The 20932-nt window shown below is 50.0% G+C and overlaps 1 protein-coding gene and 1 long non-coding RNA gene across 2 annotated transcripts; one reads left to right on the top strand and one right to left on the bottom strand.

The window, feature by feature from the left end:
- The first annotated feature begins 11217 nt into the window (after positions 1 to 11217).
- LOC104583642 lies at positions 11218 to 14028 on the top strand. Its single transcript, XR_731514.3, has 3 exons — positions 11218 to 11894; positions 12846 to 13267; positions 13525 to 14028. It is a non-coding gene; the product is annotated as an uncharacterized LOC104583642 (long non-coding RNA).
- Positions 14029 to 14493: 465 nt separating this feature from the next.
- On the bottom strand, positions 14494 to 19146 carry LOC100843788 (probable serine/threonine-protein kinase PBL3). The gene is made up of 6 exons (XM_003573855.4): positions 18703 to 19146; positions 17510 to 17874; positions 17290 to 17425; positions 16167 to 16303; positions 15948 to 16071; positions 14494 to 15230 (listed from the first exon to the last, which is right to left on the bottom strand). The coding sequence occupies exons 1-6, from the start codon at positions 18749 to 18751 to the stop codon at positions 14752 to 14754; spliced, it is 1290 nt and encodes a 429-aa protein (XP_003573903.1). The 5' UTR covers positions 18752 to 19146; the 3' UTR covers positions 14494 to 14751.
- Between the last annotated feature and the right edge of the window lie 1786 nt (positions 19147 to 20932).

Below are 20932 nucleotides of genomic sequence, written 5' to 3' on the forward strand. Positions count from 1 at the left end.
CATTCCAGGAACTCAAGCAGTACCTGAGGTCGCCGCCCATCCTCGTCGCCCCCAAGCTGGGCGAGCCGCTGCTACTCTACTTAGCGGCGACTGACCAGGTGGTCAGCTCGGTGCTGATTGCCGAGAGGGAGGAAGACGTCCCGAGGACTGGGGCTGCGGGGCAGGGGGCGGGGCGGCCCCCGGCAACCGCCTCAGACCCGGGGACCGCCCTCGAGCCGGCACCCTCGGCACCGCGGAAGCGGTTGGTGCAGCACCCGGTGTACTTCGTTAGTACGGTGCTCCGCGACGTGCGGACAAGGTACCCGCAAGTACAGAAGCTCTTTCTGGGGATTCTCCTTGCGTCCCGCAAGCTACGCCACTACTTTCAGGCGCACCGCGTCACGGTGGTGTCCGGGTTCTGCCTTGAGCGAGCCCTCACCAACCGTGAAGCCACCGGGAGGGTGGCCGAATGGAGGATGGAGTTGTCGGAGTTCGACCTCCACTTTGCCAACTCCAAAAGCATTAAGAGCACGGCCCTGGCGGACTTCGTCACGGAATGGACGTCCACGGGCGTAGAAGAAAGTGAGCCGGAGACCAGCCTGCCCGGCAAGCTGGACGAGGACCACTAGGTCCTCTACTTCGACGGTGCGTTCAGTCCTCAGAGAGCCGGCGCTGGGGTCGTCATCGAGTCACCAACAGGGGACCAGTTGAGGTTCGCTGTTCAACTCGACTTCGCTAACTCCACCCACAACACGGCGGAATACAAGGGCCTGCTTGCCGGGTTGCGGGCAGCGGCCGCCCTCGACATTAAGCGCCTGGTTGTTCGCGGCGATTCCTAGCTCGTGATCAACCAGGTGAACAAGGAGTACGACTGCCCTCAAATGGCGTCGTACGTGGAGGAGGTCCGCAAGCTAGAACGAAAGTTCAAAGGATTGCGCTTCGAGCACGTCAAGCAGAAGGATAAGTTCGCTGCCGACGAGCTGGCCAAGATGGCAGCAGAGCGCCGGAAGCCTCCGGCAGGGGTGTTCTGTCAGAAGCAAGTGGCTCCTTCAGTCGCCCCCCAGCCGGCTGCCGGGGACGCCCCTCCGGCAACCAAAGGAACCCCTGCAGCAGCGGGAGTCCATGCCGCTGATATGGCGGCATGCGTTGGCAGGGAGATTCCCCCCTGGGCAGAAGAAATCGCCCGCTTTTTGAAAGGGGAGGCTCTCCCGGAAGATGACGTCGCCGCGGAGTGTGTAGCGCGGCACGCCAAGATGTACACTGGGGTAGATGGTAACATCTACCGTAGGCGTGCGAACGGTGTCAAACTCATCTGCGTGCCGCAGGAAAAAGGGTGAGCACTGTTGGAAGACATACATCGAGGCACATGTTCACACCATGTGGCCTCCCGGGCTCTAGCCGGCAAGGCGTTTCGGCACGGCTTCTACTGGCCCACGGGCCTGGCCGATGCGGAGCGACTTGTGAAGACGTGCGAGGCGTGCCAGTTCCACTCAAAGAAGAGCAACCAACCGGCGCAGGCCCTGCATGTCATCCCGTCCTCATGGCCATCGTCGACAAGCTACCAAGGGCGGTTGGCGGTTACGAATATTTATTCGTGGCCATCGACAAGTTCTCCAAATGGGTGGAGGTGGAACCAGTGTGGAAGGTGACCGCCCAGGCGGCCATCAAGTTCTTCAAGGGCATCGTGTGCCCGCTTGGTGTTCCTAACAGCATTATCACCGACAACGACACGCAATTCACGAGCGCGGCGTTTCAAGCCTACTGCGAAGACATGGGCACTAAGCTGCGCTTCGCGTCCGTTGCTCACCCGAGGAGCAACGGACAAGCGGAGCGAGCCAACGCAGAAGTACTGCGGGGGCTGAAGATGAGAACCTTTGACAAGCTCAAAGGCCACGGGAAGCACTGGATCGAAGAACTCCAGCCCGTGCTGTGGTCCATCCGGACCACACCTAGTCGGGCAACGGGCGAAACTCCTTTCGCCCTTGTCTACGGGGCAGAAACGGTGCTGCCCCTCGAGCTCAAGCACGGATCTCCCTGAGTACGCGCGTACGGCGACACCAGCCAACAAGAGCAAAGGGTCGACGATCTAAACTTCATCGAAGAGCTTCGATGCTGGGCTGCTGTGCGAGCCGCGTGCTACCAGCAGGGACTCCGTCGTTATCACGACAGACGAGTCCGTCCCCGGGGGCTCGAGAACGGAGCCCTTGTCCTGCGCCGGATACAAGGAATTAAGGCCGGGAACAAGTTGACTCCGAAATGGGAGGGCCCCTTCCGGGTAGTGCAGGTGACCAGGCGGGGGGCTGTCCGCCTGGAAACCGAAGACGGCTTGCCGGTGCCCAATAGCTGGAATATTGAGCACTTGCGCAAGTTATACCCGTGAAGTGGCGGAGCCCGACCCTCAGGTGATGCCTCCGATGCATACCTCTCGAACTAGTGTAACCAGGCAGCCCCCGCGTGTAAAACGCTAGTTAATCGTGAATGAAGATAAGTGTTTTGCCCCTGAGCTTTGGATTTGCCTTGTTTATTCGCGTGTTTCTTTTTTCCCTCTTCTATCACCTGCTTTAAGTGCACAAAGGTGTCTTTCCATACTTGGTTGTGAGCAGGGGGCTGTTGTGGCCTCGAAACGTAAACCCGTTGCCGGATCGTTCCGGTACGGGACATGCCGTTGGCGGGCTTCCTACAATGCGCATCACTGGACATGCCGTTGGCATGCTTCCTGCAACGCGCATCACTGGGCGTGCAGTTGCCCGCCCCCCCCCCAGCTTGCACCGCGCAGTCGCTGCACCTGGGAAAGGAAATGCTTACATCCAAGTTTGGCGTCGACCCCTTTGTGCCCGGGGGCTGGGAGGCAGGAGATTTGTCTGTGTTGCTTATTTTCTCTTATTTTCATAAGTTTCGAAAAAATTTGCAGCACCTCGGGCCTGGTAAGAGTCAAACCTGCAGGAAATGGTGGAATCTTGTACACTGTGGTGCCCGTGAGCTGCCCACGGGTCGCACCATATACCGGCGCCTTGTGGTGCGGGAGGACCGCAACACAAGGGGCTCGCCGCACTCCGAGGCTTCTGAGTCAACAGGTTGCCGCCACGTGTGCCACGGTTGCTTGGTAAACATGGCGGCGGAAACTGCGCCACGTTCGAGGGAAGGGCACCACGGGTGCTGCGCGGGTCCGTCGCGCGCGGTGGCAAATCCCCCTCCCGCGCCTATAAAAGGCGCGCCCCAACCATGGAACGGCTCAGAGCGAAGCCGGGTTCGGGGCCGTTAAGGCGGGTAGTGCCACGGAGGCGCGGAGATGGTGCTTCCCGCCGGTGGCTAGCACCGGCGGGTGCTATGCCATCACGCCCCTGCCACATCACCCCATCGAGCCAGCCCCGAGGGACACCACAGAGGCACGATGGTAGTGCATGCCATCGGCGTCCTGCGCCGACGGGTCCACTACCGTTGTGCCCCTGCCGCGCTTCCTCAAGTAGGCGGCTCCTGGGCGAGGGTCGCCGCAGAGGCACTGTTGTGGTGCATCCCATCAACGTCCGGCGCTAACGGGGTGCATTGCCGCAGTGCCCTTGTCACCCCCCTCCATAGGACGCCTCCGTAAGGAGCAGGGGCTGCCGCAGAGACTCTATGGTAGTGCATGCCCTCCGTGCCTTGTGCCGACGGGTGCACTATCATAGAGACCCGGCCGCATTCCCTTTGAGAGTGCCTTTTTTAGGCGCGGGTCGTTGCGAGGACGCTGTGATGGCGCCGGTGCCGGCGCTCGTCGCCCGTTCCGGCCCATCACCGCGTCCCTGCCGCGACCCTCGAGCAGTTTCGCTCCCGGGCAACAAGGGCTGTTACATCGGTTGGGGCAAGTTCCCCAGAAAATACCAGGTCTCCCCAGTTGCGGGGGCTGTCGCTGGGAGGCTATAACTTCCTCGCCACCCAAGCCCGCCGTTCGGGGTGGGGCGCAGCTGGCGGCGAGGACGTTATAGCCGTCTTGCGGCTGCTCCCGGGGCGGAGTCCTGCTAAGCCAGGGTTCCTCCCTAAAGGCCAGGGTTCCTCCCTAAAGGCCAGGGTTCCTCCCTGAAAGCCAGGGTCAGTCCCTGAAGGCGAGGGTTGCCGTGTGAGCGTGGTGGTAGCATCGTCGGCGGCGGTTGCCGCTGGCGGCGATCCTGCCCCCGCGCTCCTGCCGCATCCCTCAGAGATCGTTTCCCTTGAACAGGTACCCAAGGTGGGTTCCTACCAAGGCAGTGCCCCGTCTGCTCTCCACCGCCGAGCGTCACGAGGCATTGGACCGAACGGAAAAGCTAAGTGTCTGAACATGAACGCTGAATTCGCTAAGAGCTGAACGAAACTGAGCACTGTCTCGCTGGGTGCGGCCCCAGATCCCGCGTGTAGCCAGAGTGTTAAAAGAGACGCTTGCGGGGGGAGTGCGCTCCCCATGTGGCTTCGCGGGTCCGTCCCGGAGGGGCACGGCTTGGACTAGTTACCCCGCAAGTGGAGTGGCTCCCCGCTACCGCTTGGCCCCGGGTCGGCACCACGGGTCCGTCCCGGGTCCCTGGTCTGGTCAAGGGTGAGGCGCGCGCGGGTCCCCCACAACACAAGGCAAAATACGCAAAGGCTAAAAGGGGCCACCCCGCTAGACAGCATCAGGAACAACAAACTTGTCGAAAAGTTTACTCAACTAAGAGTTAACGCTGCTTCGCCAAGTGTGGTCCTAGAACCTGCGCGTGGCCGGGGTGTGAGGAGGACGCTTGTGGGGGGAGTGCGCTCCCCGTGTGGCTCCTGGGTCCATCCCGAGAGGGCATGGCTTGGAGTAGTTACCCCGCAAGTGGAGTGGCTCGCCGCCTACCGCTTGGCCCAGGTCGGCACCACGGTTCCGTCCCGGGTCCCTGGTCAGGTCAAGGGTGGGGCATGCGAGTCCCTGGCAACACAAGGCGTAACACGCAAAGGCTAAGGGAATCACCCCGCGAGGCAGCCTCGGAAATAAGGGACAAAAATTGAGCAAATTAACGAGCTTGATTGACTAAGTGCCGAATGATACATGGACTAATCAAAAGGTGATTGTTCAAACCGCGCTAAGCGTCATACTTGCAGGGAAAGCAAACAAAAGAAGGTGCAGTGGAAGCAATGAGCACGGCCGGGGGCTGCGGCAACTACTTGTCGCCGTCTTTGGCCGGGGGGTCGGCGGGGAGATCAGGCTCCGGCTTCATCTGCATCCGCTCGACGACCTCATCGACGAACTCGCGCACTGCTTGGGTGTGCGTGGGCTCGTCCTCGCTGTCAGACCAAGCGTCCAGCAGGGACTCGAAGGGAAACTCCGGGTCCCGGAGATGAATCTGCGGGAGGATTGTCCCGGCAACCTCCCGAGCGCAGTTGGTGACTTCGTTGGCGCCATACCTGGCGATCCAGACATCGAGCGCCTCGAGCTTCCCCACCAAGTCAGAGAAGAAGGGGATCAGCGTCGTGCCGTCCACCTCCGCCGCCTGCAGGTCGAACTTGGGCAGCAGGTCGCGCAACGACTGGGCGATCTTCGTCAGCTTCTCCGTCTCGAGCTGCCGCTGCCCGATCAGCGTGCCGTGATGGAGTCGGTCATCTTGCGCGGCCTTCTTGGCCTTGCTGACGCGGCCCTCCAGCTTCGCAAGCTCTGCGGCCTTGGTCGCATTGTCCTCGCCGGCCAAGGAGAGCTCCTCCCGGACGGCGGCCAACTCAGCCTTGAGCTTGGCTGCTCTATCTTTGGCGGAGTTGAGCTCAGCCTCGTGCCGAGCTGCCGCTCTCGCCGCATCCTCGGCAGCCTTGACCTGCACCTCCAGCAGGACGCGGAGGCTTTAGATTTCGCCGCGGTAAGTGGCAATCAGTTCGCTCTTCTCGTTCAGCCGCGTCTGGGCCGTTGCAAGCACTTCGCCGTGCTCCTTCCGGGCCGCCTCAAGGGTGGCCGCCATCGAGTCCAGCTTCCCCTGAAGCTGCGCGCGCTGGGCCTCCAGCTCCCGATGGAGCTCGGCCTCTGAGACCATCGGCTCCCGGGCGGCCTCCAGGGCTTGCCGGGCCAGCCGAGCCTCCTCTTCGGCGAGACGCGCCTCCTCGCGCAGCCGGGAGAGTTCACGCCGCTCTCTCTCCACGGCCTCCCACACCTCGCCGAGTTGATTCTTGGCGGTGGTGTGGTGCTCCCTCCCCAGGTAAAGGGGTTCCAAGCGACCCCGACGAGGGTGCTGAGGTCGGTACCACGGAAAGCCGCCGAGGACGATGAAGCCCTTGCCGCCGCTGTGGGGCTGTGCGCAGGGTCGCCAGCCTGCTCCCGGGGGCCTTCCTGTCCTTCCCCGGCAACTCCCCTTACGCCTGCGCCCAGGGGCCCCGGAGCTGGGGAAGCCTCCCTGCTCCCGGCGGGGGTTGGGTCACCAAGGGGCACGCCCGCGCCGCTGCAGACCCCCGCGGCAGCGGGGTTAGCGGCACCGCCGACGTCGGCGCGCGTCCTCTTGCTTGGTGTGCCGGGCGGGGAATCGCTCCTCGCCCTCTTGCTGGCACCCGCCGGCGAGGAGGACTTCGGGGGGTTGCGCCGGAGCGCGAAACCCTAGAAGACCCCACGAGCGGGCGGCGCCGTGGGCGCCCGCGGCGTCATCGTTACTCGGAGAACTCCGGGTGTCGCCGGCAAGGCCGCCGCGGCGCCGGGAGCCAAACTCGCAGAGGCCCCCGCTACCGGGACAAAGGCCGTTGCCGGGGCGCCAGTGACCCCCGCAGGCGCTGGCGCTGTCAGGGTACCGGCGGGCACCCCGGGTCCGGTTCCCGCCGCGGTGCTGGCGGCCCCCGCCGAGGCAGGGGCCGCCGCCGAGGCACCCGCGGCCCCTGTTGCCGCGGATGCCGTCGAGGTACCGACGGGCGCCCCAGAAGTGGCCGCCGCCGCCAGGTCGGGGGCTGCTCCCGGGCGGACATCGCCGTTGAGGAGATGGCGGCGGCCACTGCGAACGCCCTCGATCTTCTCACGATCCAGGGCGCGTTGTCGCTGCTTTCCTCGTCGTCGTCCTCCACGGCGACAACTTCCGGGGATACAGCCACCTGGCCCGCCTCGTCGTCCAGCGACCGGAGGGAGGGCCAGCTGGGCTCGGACCCGCCCTCGCTCTCCTCGAGCACCTACTTCCCACGGGGTGCTTGCGGGGGAGCGTGCGGGACTCGGGTGGGGGTGTCGTCCATCAGCCCCCACTCGTTGCAGGGTGGGAAGGCGCTAACGATGTCGCTGAGCGCCTGGACGCCGGCGTGGAGAGCAGAAACCCCTGGCGGGAACTCCGTTGATTGGAAGATCTCGTTGGAGATCCCCCTCACCCCTGCCCTGAGGGACTCCAAGTCATGCCATCCGCCTAGAGGCGTGTCCTATCCCCGGAACCCGTGTGCATCCACGCGGGCCGGCAGCGTAGCTGCAATGGGGCTATACGCCGATGGACGAAGGTCCGTGCCACGTCAACATCGGTGATTATATTGGTTCCACATCGATTTGTGCGAAGTTTCATTGAATTTTTAATTATGAGCCGAAAAGACTGGAAATTCAGAAAATGCACGAAATATCGTTCCTGAACTCCAGAAAATCTAAAATTTGGAAACATCATCAAGGATGAACACTAAACGCTATGAAAATCTTCTGGGACGAAACTTGTGAATCTAAGTAGTGATTGAGGTAACAGTTGCCCAGATTTTTTTGAATTTGAAATTCAAAAAAAGGTAAACAATTCAAATTTGAACAAGCTTTGAGATAATGACTTTAATAGGCATATGTGACTAGTGTGCAAAGTTTGAGTTCATTTGGAGAAAGTGTTGTGATTCAATTCCAAAATTTACATCAAATATCTAACATCTCCTTTAGAGATTCTAAAACATCCTAGAGAGATGTGCTACTTTGAACATTATGCATGTGATCACAAATTGATTTTGGTCTGAATTTTTTTTGGTGACACGTATTGACAAATAAAGAGCCAGATTTTTCCGGATAAAATTTCTTATTATTATTTTTGTTTTCCAATTGGCAGAATAGGCAAAAACAGTGGTTTAGGTGCAAAAAATATTCAAATGCGTTTGGACCTGATGCATTCCAAGTTTTTTGGAATCACATGGCACAACCATGACTTTGTTCTTTTGGTTCCACATCGATTTGTGCGAAGTTTCATTGAATTTTGAATTATGAGCCGGAAAGGCTGGAAATTCAAAGAATGCACGAAATATCGTTCCTGAACTCCAGAAAATCTGAAATTTGGAGAGAAAATCAAGGATGAACACTAAACGCTATGAAAATCTTCTGGGACAAAACTTGTGAATCTAAGTAGTGATTGAGGTAACAATTGCCCAGATTTGTTTGATTTGAAATTCAAAAAGTAGGTAAACAATTTAGATTTGAACAAGCTTTGAGATAATGACATTAATAGGCATATGTGACTAGTGTGCAAAGTTTGAGTTCATTTGAAGAAATTTTTGTGATTAAATTCCAAAATTTACATCAAGCTGGCCAAATAGTGGCTCTGGTCAACAAAACTCAACTTTCTCAAAATAATTTGAAATTTTGTCATCTTGCATAACTTTTCATTCGGATTGCATCTGTGCTATCGAAGATCAATTTGGAGGAATTCAATTTATAAGCTTTCTACAAAATTGTCCATTCCAGTGGGCTCAAAGGACAAAAAGTGGCTCTTTCTTCCCCTGATGTTCAAAAGTCAATTTTCTCAAAACAAGTTGAAATTTTGTCATCCTGCATAATTTTCCATTCGGATTGCATCTGTGCTATCAGAGATCAATTTGGAGGAAGTTCAATTTCCAAGCTTCCTACAAATTTGTCCACTCTGGTGGGTTCAGAGGGCAAAAGGTGGCTCTTTCTTCGCCCCTTGAACAAAAGTCAACTTTCTCAAAACAAGTTGAAACTTTGATTAACCAGAATACATCATCAACAACAGAACACACCATCAACATCGATTAACCCTTGGTGAACAAAAGTCCACTTTCTAAAAACAAGTCCAAATTCATAGGAACTGAATAAGTGACAATAACAATACATTCCCAGGTTCAGATAAAGAGCAACACCCTGCTCTGGATCATACAAATAGGTAGTCTTCGCACAATAAACCACTAATACATAGAAAACAACCACATCGGCGTACTCAGGAGCTGGTTGCGTGGCCGACGTCGGCACTCTCATCATCAACCGCTTCGGGATGGCATAAGGATCACGCATCCATGCCCTGAGCTTGACGCAACACGGATCAGTCCTCTACAGAATAGACTCAAACTCGCCGCCTATAATCAAATTCTTCACAAATTCAAGATCTTGCGCATCCTCCATCAGTCCATCCAAGCTAAGAACGCAGCAGAAAGGTAGTTTTGACTCCTCTCCACGGTAGGTGGAGGACCAACGGCGCAACGATATTTCGCCGGCAGGCAGCTAATGCGCGGTTGCCTCACCGCTGCTATGCAATCAGCATTGAACTCAAAGCGAATCAGAAAGTTGCTCGGTGGGGGACTCTACCTCGCAGCATCGCCACCTTCGCTTCCATCCCGGAGGTGCGGGATATCACTATCTCGGCCACATCGGGCCAGATATCAGGCTCCCCACAGCAAAATATCTCCTCCGAGAATCGGCGGCAGCTAGGGACTCCGTGCTACGGAGGTGGGTTACTGGTCGCCATCTCTGCCTCCCGCTCGGATCTACACACCTACTAGCCGCAGCGCCGCCGCCGTCCGCCGCCGATTTAGGGTTCGGGTCGGGATTTGGGTGAGTAGGGGTTAGAGCAAAAGAGATTAGGTACGCTCCACATGTAAGTGACAGTTACGATGGCCCACCTGTCAGGCCGCGTCTTGGCCCGCATGTAAGCACAAATCTTTGACCCGTCAAGGCCCTGCCTCCTCGTTGGCCCGCAAGCCAGAACCCTTCACGGCCCCACCTGTCATGATCCGTTGCGGCCCGCAGGTCAGAGTCAAACGGTCAAAGTGAGCTGACCGTTAGCTAGCTCGCTGTGAGGGCATTTTCGAGGATTGGCACATCGCCCCTGGTAGATGCAAGGAGTGTTTCGAGCTTTGGGTAAATCCGGGCAATACTAAGACAGAAGGGCACAAAAATAGAAAACCCAACTTTTTAACCCTCGACAGTTGGCGCTGGCCATGGGAAACTTATGGTATCATATTGGATTTACATCGACGACTTCAATTACACCAATCCCGGTGAGTTATTCAATCTTTGGTGAAGAAGCGTCCTACTACACGCCCATCGGAACATACACCGAGTATGCCCAATTGGTTGGAGCAAGATACGATAAGCCAAGATTTTGATCCAGACATAAATTCGTTCGACCTGTGGGCAACGCTGGCTAGCAAAGGTTTCTACGACATTCCGTCTAAAGACCAAGACATTGTCTCCCTCGGCTACAAATATGGCATCAACTTGCCGCACGTGGCAAGCGGCGACTCGCATAGTCAAGATATCTACCCCGTCCAATGGTCCTAGATCTATTATGCTGCTGGATCATGTTCATCCGGCTCATGGCTCGTGAGTTCTTCATGATTTGAGACACGACTTGTATAATGTAAACCACCATGGAGATTAACGCTCGGTGTGCCGCGAGTGCACACCAGGGCGAGGTGAACTGCCCAGAAGAAATCGCAATGTGATAGGGAAAGACACGACCAACACAAGCTTCACCGCCGCAGGCCCGCAACTCACCAACTCAACTCCTCCACCTCCTTAAGGCGGATGTGACGATGGACGTGGCAGCTGTAGTAGTGGCGGCATGGCGGGCTGTAGAGCACATACTCCATGTTGCCACGACTGATCAACCAACTGTGATCGCTACGCCAAGTGAAGTAGTCGCAACCGCTCAGGACGGTCGCAATTGCGACACAAGCTAGAGCTATGAGTATGACAACCCACGCATCATCTTGGATACCGAGCCCTTGACCCATGCATAACTCGGGAACCAGTCCCACGACACATCCGGTCGAAGAATTTTGAAGATTATGATGACTCAACGGATCCCAAACTTATCTAGATAAATGTATTTTGTACTTAGAAATCGATAACATGGAGGAAACACTGACAGTAAGGAAAACATCCTCACAATACTTAAATAGGATCTTGAACCCTTGCATTCTACTACTACACTATACCGACAACTGCGAGTAGGGGTTGGTACTATTTTAAGAAAGGGGTGTTTATTTCTGAGTCACGTAAGAAATAGTTATTTCTCAGTCAACTAGTTGTTTCTCGGTGAACGATCATAGCCGTCTTAAACGAATCTCGATGTAACCCTCGCCTTAACCGTCGCGCATACCCACGTAACGCCGCCGCCACGATCTCTCCTCGCGTGCGCGTCCGCCCAATCCCGCCTCCAACTCTCCCACCTCCGTCGCTACGCGCTCGCGTTCCAGCCGCAGTCCCTCTTCCTCACCTTCGCCCAGGTCGACGGCGCCTCCGTTCCGCACGGGGAAACCGCCGAAGCGGCGGCAGCCCCACTCCAAAGAGCCGGCGGCGAGCCCCACAACCCCACACGATCCAGATCGAACCGGCGGCTACAGCGCGGGACGACGGCGAGCGCCCACATTCGTGCTCGTGCTGGAGAAGGAGGAGATCGAGGAGGACATCTACGCCCTGACCGGCGCCCGGCCACCGTGGTATCGCGAGGATTGAAAGAGACGAAGACCAACACTGAAGGATCGCGAGGATTGACAGCGCTCTCTCCGACGTGCTGCCGTACACACTCCATCAAGCACCTCGACGGGAGCCAGGGAAAGAGGTGGGCAGATGTCGTAGCAGGGAGAAACGGACGAGGGGGAAAGAGAAGAACAGTACGCGACTCGGTGTTACAAGTGTCGGATCCTGACAGCAAAGGAGCCAGGGGGATTAATTAGAGGACCACCAGATTAAGAGGGGGAGGATCCACGATTCACCTCCAACAATCAGATTCGTACATCTCCAAATCGAGGTAGAACCTACTTGTAATATTTAGGGGCAGCTCAAGTAGATATCTTAAGGGTGATATTTTAATGAAAGAAGTTTTACTGCTTGATTGTCATTGTGTTGGTTGATGCTTGGTTCAGAAAAAAAAAGGATTTCGAGTGGTGAGGTAACGAGCTTCAGTTTAAGTTAATCATCAATTGGTTTTAGGGTTCTTTGTCTCTTTGCCTATCAAATTTTCTTGTTTACAAGGAACGTACTCCCTCTGTTCCATATTAACTGGCACGAATTTAGTGCAAGTTGTACTAAATCCGTGCCAATTCATATGGAACGGAGGGAGTATATTCTAAGATGAGATGCCATCTTGTAGAAATCAGGAAGCAGGCTTAACAGATTTATAAAAAAATGATACAGAGCATGGTCAGAATTGTAGAGTTCTAGCACCTGAATAAATGTTTGAGGAAACATGTAGGTATCAGCATCTTGTGGAGTTCTTTAGCAGACTAGTCGTAAGATAAAATCAGGATTTCAATTGAAGCAATTGCGAGCATTCTGTTTAAGTGGATCACCTGAGTTGACATGCTAATTTGAGGATTTAAGTCATATCATGTTCTAACATAGTATATCAATTAATTGGTGTTAACACAAATCGACTTTTCAGGATTCAAAGGACTCTACAATTAAGAATCGCCGGTGCAAAATAGTTCCATCTCAAATCAGAGAGAAGAAAATTTAAGTTACCAAGACAATGAGGGGGAAAGAATAATGAATAATAAACAAATGAGGGGGGATGCACCTCCAATTAAAAGACAGCAAGAAGAGATGTCAAAAGACAACCAAGATTCCTAGTTTAGGATACGCTTGAAGTGCATAGCCACTAATCGGTTTTTGGGCATTGCGGTTTCTTTTTGTTCTCTGCATATCTGGTTAGGTTATTGAAAAACATCAACTTATGTAGTACTTGTCTGTTTGTTGTTAGATGTTACAATAATTTTGCTCTCTGCTGGGATGATATACTTCGAGCTCTTTATGTATGGTATTGAACAAATGGACAAGTTGATGAAGCTTAGTACACTGATTCTAGAGGGCATGCAAACATTTGGTAATCAAGGGTTCGAATTCGGTCTCAATTCTCTTTTAGCCGGAACTGCTGAATCTGTGAGGATGGTCGACAGACATGGATTTCGGCATGAATTTGCTCAGGTCTTCAACTTTGGAGGTGGCGATCTTCTCCAGGTTATGATTGGCTCTGCTGAGAATGTTGTTCTACAAAATTCAGAAAATACGGGTTCAACTCCTCCCATGAGCCCGTGTGGATTCCATTTGCTGAAGATATTATTCCTGCTATTGATATGGAGAGTAAAGAGATTTGGATTATACCACTGATTTGTCTCCTTCCAGGTGAGACCACGACTAACTACTTCACCTGAGGATTCTCAATATTAGTTAATTGTTATGCTTCTACAGTATCCGGTATAACTGAGTTATACCATAGCGGAACTTCTGTCTAAATCACATGTGTTACCACAGCTAGCAAACTTGTTGTTATTCCAGTTCTTTATAGCCTGATAACAATAACATGCAGAAAAGCCTGAAGTACTTCAGTTTACTACTTTACCAACATGTGCACTTACAATTTCTTGTATTTGTACAACCAGATATTGGCCACTGCATGTACAAGAGCTTACAATTGTAATGGTAACGATACGATTTCTTCAACTGGATCCATAACTGGCAGGCCCAAAACCATGGTGCTGCGGGAGGCCCTGGGATGAGTAATACTGGCGCCTGGATTCGAGGTTGATTTTTCAATACCTTGAGTGGATGCAATTATCAGTTGTCGGGAGTTCTGAGACCATATAATGTGAAGCACTGGCATGGCAAACTATTTTTCTGTCGCTGCACCTGTAGATACCTCAAAATCAAGCATATTTCAAAATTTCTCGGGATGTTTTCCTTTGGCATGCTTGATAGTGCTATTTCTTAAGTCTGATGTCACCTCTTAGCTGCTGCCAGAATGGATAGGATTTATTAGACTTTGGTGAGCTGAAGTGTCAGATTGTACTTCGATTTTGAATTTGGTTGATCGTACAAGTCTCTGTACACCAAATGACTTTCTGTTTGATTTTGAATTGGAGTACTTGAATTTGTTTTGTTTGTTCCGTAACACAGCACGGCACTCTGCTAGTCACCGTACATGTGTCTGTTTGATAACCCGGCTGTCTCCAAAGGCATCTGTTAAAAGTTACCGTATCTTCCTCAAGCGAAACCCTCGCAGACCATGATGATTACACCACGCTACAGGTTACACCACGTAGGCACAAATGCAAACACCAACTAAGAGAAGAAAACTTGCACAACCACCAAGCACATCTTCACTCAGAGGCTCAGAGCTCAATTCAACATCCGTTTCTTTTCTTTTCTTTTTTTATATATCTCAAAGATATAACAAAAGATGTTAACCTCAGCAGAAAGAGCTTAAAATATGGTCATGTCTCTTGTCACACAGGCGTGCGCTGGAAAGAACTACAGTACAACTATCGATCACACAACCAAATATATACATCCTAGTTTTCATACAACTAAGAGAAGAAAACTTGCACAACCACCAACCACATCTTCACTCGAGCTCAATTCAGCATCCGTTATCTTTTCTTCTTTTTTTATTTTTTATATCTCAAAGATACAACAAAAGATGTTAACCTCAGCAGAAAGAACTTAAAATATGGTCATGTCTCTTGTCACACAGGCGTGCGCTGGAAAGTACAGTACAACTATCGATGACAACCAAATATATACATCCTAGGTTTCATACAACAATCATTTGGGCACAGAAGAAAAAACAACAACGCGTGCCTTCCGATCTCCAATCCTAGGTTACACATCTAGTGTACTTGCGCAGTCCTACTAGCCAGCAGTGGGGACCCCACAGCTGGCAAAGGGGAAGCTGAGGCCGATGGGCGCCGTGGCGAAGGCTGTGCTTTCATGGGTGACCTCGGGACTGAAACACCAGATGAGGTCCTTTGGGTGTCAACTTGTGGCGCGGTCACATTGTACTTAGGGTCCTGCAGCTCCTCCAGCTTCTCCAGAACCTCAGACATCTGGGGCCGCAGTTTGGCCTCGGGACGGATGCACTGCAGGGCGAGACCAGCAACGGCATGAGCGCCTTTCTTCGGGTACTGGCCACCCAGCTTCATATCCATAACACGGTAGAGGCGGCGCTTGTCGCCCAGGTAGGGCTTTGTCCAGTCAACCAGATTCTGTTCTGTTGCTGGTTTTGATCTGTCCAATGCTCGCCTTCCTGTCAGCAGCTCGAGCAACACAACACCAAAGCTGTAGACATCTGCCTTTATAGAGAGGCGACCTGTTTGGTTTGTTCAAGTATATGAGAAGCAATGGTACAAAATGTATGATGTATCTATAACTCTATGATTCATCTTCTGTTATGCCTAGTATTCAAGAATGAATCATTCACATATAAACTTGTTACTCCTTTATATGAAATTATGTGCAGGTGGGTGCTCTGCATTGTCCTTCATAAACAAAGTCAAGAATGGATATGTGCACATTTGACACTGGCCTGCAAAGGCAAAAATTGTCCCATGATGACACAGGGAGGGCCGTCCATTTCTTGTCTTCTTGATGCTCAAATTGGACAAATTTCTCTACTAAAATCCACCGTTGTGCTTAATTCCATAACAGAAAGTTTCTTAACTGGTATCAAGAATTCTAATTGGTGCCCTTTGACAAGAAAAAAGGAGCGCATAAATCAGGGCAATGAAACAAACAAGTCCCATAATAAGCAAAGATGATTTCGCCAACTTAAAGTTACAGTGCACTTTACCCAACAGAAAGCAAGATCTTATCTTGAACAATGTGGCAGTATAAACAAACTCGAGTTGTAGATGATTCTATGTAATACTGGAGTAGTGCAAAACATTATGGTAGCAAAAATAAGATATACTATTTGGTGAACATTCCACATCCATACATGTGTCCTACGGCAACATTCCACATCTCTACATATGTACAAACCGATGGTTATGAAATTACGTTAAAGAGAAATGTGAGTATTTCTAACCAGTCGCAATATATTCTGGAGCTGCATAACCTCTAGTACCCATGACTTGTGTAGAAACATGGGTTCTATCCCCAGTTGGACCTGCTTTGGCCAAGCCAAAGTCCGATAGTTTTGCATTAAACTCCTGCATTGGTGAAACAAAACAAACGTTTTAACCAAAAGGACTTTTAAAAGCCATACTTTTTTCAGAAGAACAATGGAAGCTATTTCAATCCGCACCGAGTCAAGGAGAATATTTGATGCCTTGAAATCACGGTATATAACCTGATTTTCATCATCATGCAAAAATGATAAACCCCTAGCAGCCCCAATAGCAACTTTGAGTCTTATTCCCCAGGGTAAAGGATCCGCACCTCCTGAAAGAATAAAATAAAAATACACCCATTAAACTTACAGATACTAAATACTGTACTAAACTCAAATGGAACCTTTATCAAGTTCCCCTTTTGACAAAATACTGAAGAAAACACTTTACACTTCTGGAAACCGACAAAAAAAACTACAGATGCCATATAGATAATCTTTTATATCTAAATAGGAGTTCTCACTACCAATTTCTCTCAACATGCAAGCATGCCATCTCAGTAGGCCTACCACATTCATTCTCATACCTATTTCTCTCAACATGCAAGCACTATTTCTCTCACATACAAACATGCCACCTCAGCAGGCCCACCACATTCCCCCCACTACCTATTTCTCTCAACATGGAAAAATGCCAGCTTAGCAGGCCCACCACATGCCCCCCACTGCCTATTTCTTTCAACATGCAAGCATGCCACCTTATCAGGCCCACCGCATTGCTAAGTGACTAACCCTTTTATTTTCACATGCGACCATTTTTTATTTTGTGAGTACAGCACGGTGATAACTAGCAGATGGACTATTGAATTCTCCCATCAACGATCAAAGCTCTAAACCTGATTACAAATTTTGTTTTATTTACTATTTTCTTTACAAAATTAATAGAGTAAAACAATCATTCTTAACAAGAATTTCCGCAACAATGCGCGGGGTATCATTTAGTTTCATGCAAATGACAAGTTGCATACACTAATAGTATATGCACCATTTTCATCTAAAAAGATGGTATATGCACTATTCACATGTGCTCCTTGTCAAACAAGAAAATAAATTGTTCTCAATATTGTAGACAACTTTGCACCTATATTTTTGTAACTACTCGTACAACTATATGTACAAAATCCATATGAGCTGATGATTTTTGATGTAGTACAAAGTGTTGCTTTATTATTGGGTGGCATATGCCCTGTACTTGTACAAACATTTGCCTATCACACTCATGGGTTTAACAAAACAGTTTAGTAGATCAAATACATACGTCTGAATAGATGATTCTCCAAACTTCCTTTAGGCATTAACTCATACACCAAAAGTCGGTTATCACCATCATAACAATAACCAATGAGCTTAACGAGATTTGGGTGATGAAGTTGGCCAAGGTAATCAACTTCGGTCTGCAATAGAGCAATCAACATCAAGAAAAACAAAAAAAACGATGAATCTTGAGAAACTTAAATGAAAAGCTCAAGAAAACCCACCAGCCATTCCTTGTGGCCTTGGAATCCTTCTGGTTTTAGCTTCTTGACAGCCACAACCATGCCAGTTCCTGGTTTTGAAGGAGCAAGAGTTTGTTCATCGATCCAACCTTTGTAGACACAGCCAAATCCTCCTTCCCCAATAAGACTGTCTGGCCGGAAGTTCTTTGTTGCATTCTTGAGATCACCGAACAGGAATGCCTTTAAATTAGGTGATGACAGAATTTGTCCTTCTGTCCTAGGAGTAGGAAGCTCGCTCAGATTTGTAGAGGAAGGCAGAGTAAAATTTGTCCGAGCAGAACCACTTTTGGTAGTCGAAGTCGAAGGATTTGACGATAAATTTGTTCTGCTACCTCCTTTTGATGGATCTGATCTCTCAACAGAAGAGAAAAATGCATAAGAACAGTGCGGACATTTTTGAATTAATTCAGTTGCAAGATGTTATTGCCAATTCTAGCAAATCGCAATAATTTGTGGAAGTCCTTTCTAAGAAATAATTCAGTCAAGAAGCAACTAGGTGACAAAAATTGTAGTTCTATCAGTCAGACTGAAACTCTGCCATCTCACAAATTGACAAACTCTGGTAATGATATGCAAATTGCTATTGAATTAAACTCTGATCCCGAGTTCTGCAAGTTAAGCAGGTTAGTAATGAGCCCAACCAGTGGTCGAGGCAACCTACATTAGGTCCCCAAAAATTTCATCATTCCAGAACATGATGTAACGATAAGCAACCAAACCAACAGCCGCTGCAATTACCTATAAAGACATAAACCTATTTCTATGCCATGTCTGTGCAAACATCAATACGAATTTAATCAGGTGGAAGGAGTTTCTTCTTTTATGAAACAAATGCATGTCCCATCCTGTAGGAGGTAAACAAATGAGGATAAAGAACAAAAGGAGCGCATTTAAGGAGCAAGCACAATAATAGCAAAATAATAGAAGCAAGAACTAGTATAACTCCCATTCCCAAGCACCATTGAAGCGAAAAGGTGAACATCTGAAAAACACTTGTGTCACAAAAACAAACACCGAAGCATCCATTCAGAACTCGCAAGAACCAAACAAGAACTCTGCAGCAAATCGACAAGAAAGAGAAGAATCCAAGCATCCCCAAAGCAGATCCACCACGCAAACACAGAGCAAGAGTAAACCGCTGCTGATTAAGAAAGAAGACCAAAGGGCACACTCACATGTGGTGTTGATATCCACCTGCTGCACGGTGTCCATGCAATTCCCCATCCCACCTCTCGCCTCTCCGCCCCTCTCTACTCTCTTCTCCGACCGAACTACCGAGCACGCATCACTGGCACGAGACCATTAAAAGATCTGGGCCAAATCCAACCACTAATTCACGGCACAAGAAACCGTCAGGAAGCAGCACTACGCCACAAGGGCAGCCTGCCAAGAAACTACCAGCATGATGCTAAACCGTCGGGTCAACCCGGACCTAGACCTGCGCTGCCAGCACCTGTCGTACGTCAAGAAACTTGGATGGGTTTTGGGAGGCCGGCTGCTTGGGTTGTGAGATCGGGATGAAGGAGGCGACGACCTCTGCAAAAACGGTGGAAAAGGGAGGGGACGGCGGTGGGCTATGGGTCGCTGTCTCGTGGGGTCGCTGCAATCTTGCAGAAACTTGTTAGTAATAGTAAGTGGTCACGTCACGCACGTCCTAAATATAATCCAGAACATGTCCTGTTGAAGGCATGTCTAAAGCTCCAAACAATCCTCCCTATCGTAGATTGATTTTCCTGAACAATCTATTATAATCGGATCAGGAGTTCCTCGGTGTTTAACACAAACAATAGTCCCAAATCGATATAAACAAAGAGTAAAATACATCACTAGTCCATGAATTCAGCAAAAATGAACATTTTAGTCCACGAACTCGAAAAACACACATTTAAACTTTTAAACTGGGACTAATGTGTCAATTTAGTCCAAAAACGGTTCAATGTGGTTTACACACGCCACGTGGGGTTCGGCAAGGATTCTGGACTTCTACTCGATTTTCTTAGTTTGTTTTTTGGAACGGCGTGGTTCTCAGGGCCCCAGGATTACCGTCCAGGCGCGGCCGCCTTGCCCCTCACGGGCATGGTGATTTTGCAAAAAAAATCCTGTGAAAATCGAGTAGCAGTCCGCGGTCCTAGCCGAAGTTGACGTGGCATCCACATGACGTATTTAAGCCTTGCCAGACTATTTTTGGAATAAAGTGACACAATAGTCCTAATTTAGGAGTTTAATTGGACGTTTTCCGAGTTCGTGAACTAAAGTGTTCATTTCTGCCGAATTAATGGACTAGTTATGTATTTAACTCATAAACAAATGGGAGCAGCAAGCAGTAGCAAGAGAAAATATTCTTATCTAAGAGAAATCAAGATTGATCCTGCAAACTGCACTATGCAGAGTGCTAAAGGCTGTTACAAAAAGAGTGGACTTTCTTGTCTGACAAAAGAATAATAAAAACAAGGAAGATGATGACATATACATAGTTCTACATATCACCGGCTTCTGCTATCACGGAACCTAACGCGCTGCATGTAAAGCAACAAACTCTGTCAGTTGCAAGAAATAGAAATTGCTGCCACTTCTGCCAAGCCTAATATAAGGCCATCAATAATTTCAGGTTGCTCCTAGATGTAGCAGCATCAACAATCTCAAGTTGCTGAAAATAAAATTGAATCAGGATATGAAGTCCGGAATGATCCACACACATACACATGAATCCAACCTGATGCAACAATTTTCTTATAAAACAGTTCCTTCTATTTATAAGTTCATTTGCTCCAAGTGTCTCTTATCATCACATCATGATTTTTATGACCGATACTACAAGTTTGCTGCATACCTAACTTGTTGTAGTCTGCAAGCGATAAACTTAGTTGAATGCAATCCAAATTTAATTTTGCAACAAGTCATTATTTGAACATTAAGAAGTCAGAAGCATCAGTTATCAGGTACATATGTTTTCAACAGGATCAAGAGGTAAAAATAAAAGGTGCATATTCGTTGTCATAATTAAGTGGCTCATGCCAAAAGTATACATAACCTGGTCAGATTGAATTGCACGCAGAGAGGTAGTATAAGGTTTGCAATGAGGGGAAAGTTCGTAAGACAAATGCTAAATCTAAGTGATAGGATACACATTCATGTAAATTGAGAGGTAATTTGCAGTAAAGCTTGAAACGGAACAATTCCTGCATAAAGCATGAGTATATTTGTGGCTACTACTACCATAAATAAATCCACACCTGATGTGCTTGAGAGTGACGCCGGCAGCTAGGAGCAGCCGTTGGATCTTATAGCACCAGCTGTCTTTCTTGGTGGTAGAAACACCAGGTGATATTCTTGATAATCATGAATAAGACATTTCAAATATTCTATTGGCAATCAACATGAAATAGCTCGCATGGGTCGAGAACT

Source organism: Brachypodium distachyon, chromosome 3 (assembly GCF_000005505.3).
Source record: "Brachypodium distachyon strain Bd21 chromosome 3, Brachypodium_distachyon_v3.0, whole genome shotgun sequence".
Classification (NCBI taxonomy): domain Eukaryota; kingdom Viridiplantae; phylum Streptophyta; class Magnoliopsida; order Poales; family Poaceae; genus Brachypodium; species Brachypodium distachyon.

What these genes read in the sequence shown, in the direction of transcription:
- LOC100843788 (XM_003573855.4), bottom strand. Translation starts at nt 18,751, where the DNA reads ATGGGGAATTGCATGGACACCGTGCAGCAGGTGGATATCAACACCACA. An exon ending in GGTGGATATCAACACCACAT is followed by an intron (nt 17,875 to 18,702) that starts GTGAGTGTGCCC and finishes TTGAGAGATCAG; the next exon opens with ATCCATCAAAAGGAGGTAGC. An exon ending in CAAATATTCTCCTTGACTCG is followed by an intron (nt 16,072 to 16,166) that starts GTGCGGATTGAA and finishes TCACCAATGCAG; the next exon opens with GAGTTTAATGCAAAACTATC.